This window comes from Durio zibethinus, chromosome 17, assembly GCF_047325235.1.
Source record: "Durio zibethinus cultivar Kanyao isolate XHJ-2024 chromosome 17, ASM4732523v1, whole genome shotgun sequence".
Lineage (NCBI taxonomy): Eukaryota > Viridiplantae > Streptophyta > Magnoliopsida > Malvales > Malvaceae > Durio > Durio zibethinus.
The window spans coordinates 7325964-7334618 of NC_143178.1; the positions used below are offsets into that span (position 1 = coordinate 7325964).

An 8655-nucleotide genomic window follows, 5' to 3' on the forward strand; every position below is an offset into this window, starting at 1 on the left:
GATAATAAAATTTATGTTTTTGTTGAAAAGGATGAAGAAAATTAAGGTTTTCCCCCTCTTTTGTAAACTATTTACAAGATATTAGGAAATTTCTAGCAAGTAGAAATGCCAAGTCCAAATGAAAAAAAAAAAAAAGAATAAGAAAGAATTTGTTTTGTTTGTTTAAGGGTTTTGTTAAGACTTAAAGCCCAAGTCTCTATCAATTTGCATCTTATCTTTGTATTTATTCCACTTTATTGTTAGATGCCTTAAACTTGAATCTCAAAGCATATAGGTACTGTAGCATTTTTTGGCTAATTAGAATGAGGTTGACTCTTCCACCTTGGCTTATAGCTAATCCATCGACATAGAGTTTCCAATCATCTTTATCCAATGTTTATTTCTTTTTCTTAGATTGTTCTTCCGATTGTACTAAAGTGCACTCTACGACCATGTCTGTCAGCTTCTATAATTTTAATATCGATGTAGGTGAAATGTGTACATTGAATTTGTTAAGCTCTATTGCCCATTTGATTAGTCTTTTCAACATTTCAGGATTTTGTAAAACTTAACTCAGTGGCTGATCAGTTAGGATATTGATCATGTAGGCATGAAAGTATGGCCTGAGTTTCTTGACTGAAGTGATAATGGTGTAGCCCAATTTTTCTATGCTGTTGTAATTAACTTTAGGCTTTATCAATACTTTGCTTACAAAATAGACCAGTTGTTATTTTCTTTTTTTTTTCTCAGACTAGGATCGAACTAACAACCTAATGTACTGGCTAAGTATAAATATAGTATTTCACCAGTCTTCGATTAGATAAGATGGACAGAGAGGGTAAAAACTCTTTGAGTTCATCAAAAACTTTTTGGCATTGAGGAGTTGATTTGAAGTTAGTGACATTCTTAAAAATTTTAAAGAATGGTAGACATCATTCTATCAATCTAGACATGAATAAGCTGAGCACGACTATTTTGCCTATTAATCTTTATACTTTTTTTATCGAAATCGGTGCCTTCATTTCTAAGATCGCTTGAACATTTTAAGGTTCACTTCTATTCCCCTTTGATTGATCATGTAACTGATAAATTTGCCTGATGTAACCTCAAAAGTGCATTTGCTTGAGTTAAGTTTCATATTATACTTTCTCAAAGTGTTGAAGGTTTTTTTAAGATCCTTTACATGCTTGGTCAAACTTTTACCTTTGACTATCATGTCATCTACATATATCTCCATATTACGATCGATCTGATCTTTAAACACATTGTTCATCAATCTTTGGTAGGTCACTCCTATGTTCTTCAATTTGAAAGGTATGACTTTATAACAGTAAAGGCCTTTCTTAGTAATAAAGATCATTTAATCTTCATCATCTTTCAACATTTTGATATGATTATAGTCAGAATAGGTATCCATGAAGCTGAAGAATTCATGCTCGGTATTATCATCTACTAGCTAATCTATGCCAAGGAAGGAAAAGTTATCTTTTGGACAAGTTTTATTCAAGTCAGTAAAATCCACACACATTTTCTATTTTTTGTTATGTTTTTTTACTATGACTACATTGGCTATCCACTTAAGGTAGTAGGCCTTTTTGATAAAGTTAGCTAATAATAATTTGTCAAAATTTTCCTCAATGGCTTATTGTCTTTTGAGGTTAAAAGTTTTTTTTTTTTGTTAAACTAGTTTTACCTCAAGATTAGTGTGTAGTCTATGGACCATCACGTCAGTATCAATTTCAAGTATATCGTATAGTGTCTAAGTAAAAAAGTTGGCATTATTTCTTATGAGTTGAATCAGTTGGCCTTTGTGTTGAAGCTTGGCTTTAATCTACATGTATTTTTTTAGGAATGTTGTTTCAAAATGGAAATATCATTAGGTCTTCAACCAATTTTGGTAGGTTTGCATTCGAGTTCAATTTTTCATCAATTATCTCTTTTTGTTCTATTAAGTCAGGTTCATTTCCTACGAAAATAGATCTTAACGTGATGATTAGTATTTTGAAAAACTTGTTGAACGTAAAAGTGAAGTATATTTTTCATTTCACTCTGTGTTTTGGCTAGTGTGTTAACTCTGTCCAAATAACATCAAAATTAATTACATCGACTTAGGAGCTTAGTTGTTTCTAATGTTATCTTAAAAAATTCAAGAAATGGAACAAAATTAAAGTTTTTTGGAGCTTAAGAACTCACAATGGCTTAAGAGCATGCTTTTTTCAAGTTAGTCTTACGTTCTGTGCTTTTGTCGGTGATTGTTTACTTCTTTTCAATTTTTTGTGTTGGCTTTTTTTTGTTTTTAACCTCAGTATCGATTGAGCTATTTATATGCTTTCTAGTTATACCTTTTATTATTATGACATAACATTGATGTGCTGTGGATTGGTCTCTCTGAACTTTTTCAACCCCTTTCAGTGTTAAGAATTTCACTTTCAAATGGAAAACTAAACCTATAAGCCACATAACAGACTAGCTAGGTCGACCTAATATTATATTATAAGCAAATGGGATATCAACTATCATGAATTCTATGATCAAGGTAATTATCTTCGATTTAGTCCCTAAAGAGATCAGAGCTTGATAATTCCTTTTATAAGTACTTGCTTATTTTCAAACCCACTAATGTGGTAGTGATCGATTTTCACTAATTTTCACCAATCTTTATTTTCTTCAAATAGCCGTAGTACATGATGTCAGTCGAACTTTTATTATTAAATAGGATTATTTTGACCACATAATTATACATAAAGGTTGTGATCACTATGTCATTATCGTGTAAGTGTTGGATTCTTTCTAGTTCTTTCGAGTTAAATGAGATAGACTTGTCTCTCTAGTCTTTTTTTTGTCAAGGTACCTCTTACCATTACCATGCTTGGGTTAAACTTCTTTTTTGTTGAGGTGAAGCTACCTCTTGTATCATGTTAATCACTTTAGTAATTAGCTTATTATTGTCAGCTTAGCCTTTTTATTGATTTAACTCTTTTTTTTAAGATCTTTTCTTTCTTACTTTGCCAAGGTGGAAGTTCTGTGATCTTATATGTAATCTTTTCTAAGTTGGTCTTGTCTTTTATATCTCACAAATCTCTTCAACTAATCTTGTCTTATCAGAGCTTCAATCTTGTTTTTCAGGTCGACATGATTTTTGGTATTATGGCTGATGTCCCTATATAAGGCACATTTTTTTTATCAAATCCCTTATTATGTTATGTCTTAGTGTCTTAGGTCATCTAAGGTTAGGATTTCTTTCAATTTGCATCAGAATCCTCTCACGAGAGGTATTCAGTGCAATATAACTTTTTTCTCCACTGGGGTTTCTAGCCGTATATTGTCTCCCTCTTAAGAAAAGATTGTAGAATTTTTTTTTACAATCGAGGAAAGGGGATAAGTCTTTCTCACCTTGATTTATTTTCATTGTAGCTTCAGCATTAATGTATTTCTTTATTATTAGCAGGATGTAAACCAGAGTTTTGGGTGATTCTAGCGATAATGTCAGCTTTAAGTGGTACTTTTTATCATTGAATCCACTAGTCAGTGCGGTAATAGTGGCCATCTATTTTAGATTTTTAAATCATAGAGCTTTCACTTTAAAACGTGTGACATAGCTTTTCAAAGTTTCATTCTGCCCTTGGTGAATTAACATCAAGCTTAGAGTTATTTTCTTAGCCTTTCGGCTACTCAAAAATATGGATAGGAATGAGTGACTAAGCTCCTTGAATGTAGTAATTGACCTCGACTTCAGACTGTTATACTAAGATCGAGTTACGTTTTTCAACGTAATGGTTAGATCTTTGCACATAAGAGCTTCATCTATCCCTTGTATCATCATGTTAGTTTTATAAAGTTCTAAATGATTAAAAGAGTCAAAAGTACTGTCATATATCTTCAAGGTTGGCATTTTAAATCCTTTGAGAGGTATGGCTTTGTCAATTTTTTCAGTAAAAAGAGAGGCTTCTAGGAACTTGAGCTCATCCTCAAATGTCACTGCCTTTGTTTTCAGTTTTTTTTTTCATAACTCGCATCCAAGCTTCCAAATATCTATTCAGTTAGAGTTCATGGTTTGTTTGTTTGGATTTTTTTGTTGTAGCATGTGTGGAATTATGACTAGGGTAGTGATGAGTTGGGTTTATGTGTTCTTCTTTTCTAAAAGTCGACAAAGCTTCCGCCTCTTTATAGCTCGATTGTCTCGATAGCAACTTCTCGATCATGTGTGATTAAGTTCAACATTTTTAAGACTTGTGGTGGGGCTATAGTTTGTAGCATCTGCTTGAGAGTTTGTATTTGTTCTATCAGGGCTTGAAATTGTCCATGGTCAGTCTCACCTATGGTTAAGTTGAGCGGACATAATGCTAGCTAAAGTGAGTTTCTATTCTAGCCGGGGTGGCTACCTCTTCTTTCTCTTAGGTTTTTTTTCTTAGTGACATTATTTTGTGCTCAGTTAATATGAGATGTCCCCTACTTGGTGTGTTAAATATTGGTGTTAAAATTCAACTTGAGGGTATTCCTATAAATATAGAAGAGAAAGACTATTAAAGGCAAAGGCAATGGGTGTTTTCTGCGTTTGCAATTCGACGAGCAAGTCAATAGAGATCAGATTAAAAAAAAAGTATAAAAGAGAGAAAGAGAGAAGTAAGTGAGATAAATCTACCTTCATGGTGCCTAAGTCTTCATATTTATTGGTAAACTGAGAGACCGTACAAGGACAATTAGGACAAGATCGAGCTGAAGTGACACTGACTATATCAGACCAACCTAACATATCAAGTCGATACAAATGATAAAAGTACCTCTGATTATTTATTAAAAGTTTTGAGAAAAGAAAAAACTATTATACCTTTTTTATCTTCAAATGTTTCTAATAATATTATTTTATCTATTATCTTATATACTAAAAATAATGTTAAAAAAATTAAATAATATTTAATTATATTTAATTATATTTAAATAAATAAAAAATAATTTATGCATAGCAAAGTAAATAGTTAATTGTCACCTTGTAACACTTGCCAAAAAAAAAAAAAAGCTGGGTATGGGACACGCACGCACGATATACCATGTTGTGTTGCTCTTAAATATATCGATTCGATTGCCTTTTTGTAGCTACACTACGGCGTCGTGTTAATGCGGATGGGCAACGTTTACAGGGGCGTCGCTTTAACGCGGATGGTTTTTTTTTTTTTTTTTTTTTTTTGACCTTTTTCCTTGTCATTGGGATGCTAGAACCGGCGAATCTGTAATTGGCATACCAAAGAAAAGAAGCAGCAATTGGGAAAATTGCAACTCCTCCTACTCAGTATCAGAGAGCTATCTCTAAACTCTCAACGCGACGTTTCCTCCCGTAAGTTATTGGACTAATCATCCACTATTTGTTTTTCATTTTTTAACGATGAATTTCTCTGCTTTAAAATATTCCAAAGTGAAAGCAGTTAGGGTTTTCTTTTGAACACTGGTTAGAAAAGTTTGATCACCATATAGAAAAATCAGCAAGTGATTTTAATCTTATATAGATAATAAAATTTATGTTTTTGTTGAAAAAAGACGAAGAAAATTAGGGTTTTCCCCCTCCTTTGTAAATTATTTACAGGATATTAGGAATTTTCTGGCCAGTAGAAATGCCAAGTCCGAATGAATAAAAAAAAAGAAGAATAAGAAAGAATCTGTTTTGTCTGTTTAAGGGTTTAGTTAGGACTTAGAACCCAAAGTCTCTGTCAATTTTCATCTTATCTTTGTATTCCTTCTATCTGCGACTCTTTATGAGGAAAGTTTTGGAACGAATCGACAAGTTGAAAGGCTTTTCTTGATTTGGGTAGTTTCCCTGTTACCATAATTTGTTACAGGAGCTACTTTGTTACAGGCCAAGTCTGCTGCAAATTTTCTGCCAAGTTATTAAATGTTATATTATATAATTATAGTGTTTATTTGTTAGAAGTTAATTAAGTGTAAGAGAGTTATTTAGTAATACTAGTGACTGATTTGCAAAGTCAGTAAAGGAGGAGTAGAAACAGATATGTAACAACAAATTATGCGTTGTACTGGCTTTGAGAAATTTGGTAATAAACTTTCCTTCTCTCTAAGATTACAGCTTCATTCTCTCACCCTATCTTCCTTCCTCTATTTTTGCAGAACATTGTCAATTCTTCTTGCTCTTCTCTGTTTTCTGCATTGTTGAGCTTGACAGCAATCATTCTCTTTTGTATTGTATCATACTAGTTAATTTGCATACAACAGTACTTATAGGTGAGGTTGCCAAGAACAGGGGCTCAGGCCTTTTAAGTTTTGACAACTATTTCTAACTCTATGCCTTTATATTTGTTGCAAGTTGTCATGTAAGTTTCTGTCTTTATTTGTATATAACATGAAATTACTGAATAGTATGATATTTTAGGTGTTTTCTTTTAATCTACTGCAAAAGGAATTATAAAGAATGATTCTTGTTTATGTGACCTTTTGTCCTTTTAGCATTTGCAGGTAGATGAAGACTCTGATGCTTTGAATTTCTGAAAGTTTATTAAGCTTGTGCTTACCACACTAATTTTCATCTAATACCCTTTGCATTTTATGGTAATTCACCCTCCAAAGCTTTTATTTGCTTGTGAAGTTTTTAAAATATATTAATATATGTTGAAGTTGAAATGCATTTTGAAATCCTCTCTGCTATCTTGTATTCCTTTCTAATTTGTCCCTATAGAATGTTGGTCTCTAGTCCATACAACAAAATAATTTGCCACTGTTTTGCTGATTCATATCTTACTTGTGCATGTTCCTTGACTTGGATTTGGCTGTTTGGGAAATGAAATTTGATTTCTGTTATAATGTGAGAAGCACAATAGAAAAGGATCTTGTTTCTTTATCTTAAGGGACCTTGTGTTCCATAAGGTAGCTCCCATGCCAAGATTGCCATGTTTCAATTGTTCTTGAGCATCAGGAAGAAAAAGAGCTTTCTGCCCTTCCCAAGGGATTATCACCATGTAGCTTAATCTAGTGATTTTTTCCCACATTTCTCTGTGATTTTTCAATAGTTAAAAATTTAACCCATGTTGGGATTGATGGTTGTGTTTTTGTGCCCAAAATGTGTTTGTCTTGTCTTGATTCAAGATGTTTTGAACTTGTTGGGGGCACTTTTTGTTTGAAGCAGTTTAGAATTGGATGATTTTCCGATAAGCTTGGTGCTTTATCAAGAGAGATTCATGATTTTGAATTGGTTGTAATGGCTGACTGCAGGATCCTAGGAGTTTCACCGACGAGAAGAGTGAGAGCAGACTATACATTGGCAACCTTGACCTAAGAATAACAGAGTGAGTATAATTATTTGAAACTGAAGCTTTTATTGCAAAATATCTATGGAAACTAATATTATGCTGTTCTTTTCCAGAGCTGCTCTGATTAAGGTGTTTTCTCCATATGGGAAGATTATATCTGAAGATTTCTTGTGGCACACTCGTGGGCCAAAACGTGGAGAACCACGAGGGTTTGCCTTTATCCAATACAGCACGAAAGAGGTAAGTCGTCTGCTTATTCTCTCTCTGTGTTTTCAGGCAAGTCCTGATTTCCATATTTAAAGTGAGTATGCAGGAAGCTAAATTGGCTAAGGAGAAGATGCATGGGAGATTAGCTTGTGGTCGCCCATTGGTTGTTCGTCTAGCCAGTGAGAAATACTTGGAGGAAGTAGCACAGAATTCTTCCAAAGCTGGGGGTGAGGCAATTAGAAGTGGAACTGCTAGTAACACCTCGGGACAGATGAGTCGCAGCGCCAAAATTGCTGCTATTAAGAACAAATTGAAGGCCTTGGATGAAGAGAGGGGTAGCGCAAAGAAGCAGAAAGCAAGCTGACAGCATGTATCTTATGAAAGGAGTTGACCATCAATCCAGTAGACATTACTGATACATTTTAAAGATGGCGATTTTTGGATTTACGAGTGTGCTAGGGCTTGCTCTTCAAAGTTTCAGCCCAAATTAGATCCGGTCTGAATCGACCCAAACTTTAACAATTAACATCTGTATTGATTACTACCGACTTGTTCGCTCCTCCATTTGAAATTAAAAATCCGAAGGAAAGAATTTCTAAAGATTTGACAGGAAATATAAAATTGAGAACCGAACGTTAAGCGCCTCCTGAGGCCCTGACTGCAGAAAGGATTGTTTTCGGTAACCCCGAATCCACTACCAAAGATGCGATCAAACACGAATCAGAATTGTGCCAAATACAATACCAAGATCTTGACTCGAATCTGATTGCCGTACGATCGTAAGGTCAAACGTAACAGCACTTGATCAGAATCTAAGAATCAGTGTGATCCGCTTAATATCCAACTCGATGAAGCATGAACAGGGATTGACTCAAATTTATAGTTCTAATATGACTTGGCCTACCTTTCTTGCTGGGATTAGGTAAATTCCATTTGACACCAGCGTGACAGTCATTACCGTTTCAATAAACTGTCGGTGTAATAAGTCCCAATGAACATCTGAATTGGGTTCTCTTCTATAGCCCATGTAATTTAAACTTTAAATTTGCTCAATCGTATTAGTCGTGTAGCTTTTAATCCCACTTGGACATTTCTCATACACTTATAAATTTAAAACGAGAAGAGAAAGATTACAAATATTCCATAGCCACTAAAAACGTTGATAATCAGCTGACTGCTTCACTGACACTTTTTTCAACGTTGTCATTTGCCCATT

At 33.8% G+C, this 8655-nt stretch overlaps 1 protein-coding gene across 4 annotated transcripts; it reads left to right on the forward strand.

The window, feature by feature from the left end:
* Positions 1-5080: 5080 nt before the first annotated feature.
* Positions 5081-8039, forward strand: LOC111280899 (uncharacterized). 4 transcript variants are annotated; one of them, XM_089746377.1, is made up of 6 exons: positions 5151-5311; positions 6097-6210; positions 6433-6534; positions 7195-7268; positions 7346-7472; positions 7546-8039. In XM_089746377.1, the coding sequence occupies exons 3-6, from the start codon at positions 6532-6534 to the stop codon at positions 7801-7803; spliced, it is 462 nt and encodes a 153-aa protein (XP_089602503.1). In that variant the 5' UTR covers positions 5151-5311; positions 6097-6210; positions 6433-6531; the 3' UTR covers positions 7804-8039. The 4 variants fall into 4 exon arrangements, with proteins under 4 accessions (XP_022724172.1, XP_089602503.1, XP_022724188.1 ...); XM_022868453.2 differs by having other exon boundaries at positions 6442-6534; XM_022868437.2 differs by lacking the exon at positions 6097-6210 and having other exon boundaries at positions 5081-5311; positions 6442-6534.
* The last annotated feature ends 616 nt before the right edge of the window (positions 8040-8655 follow it).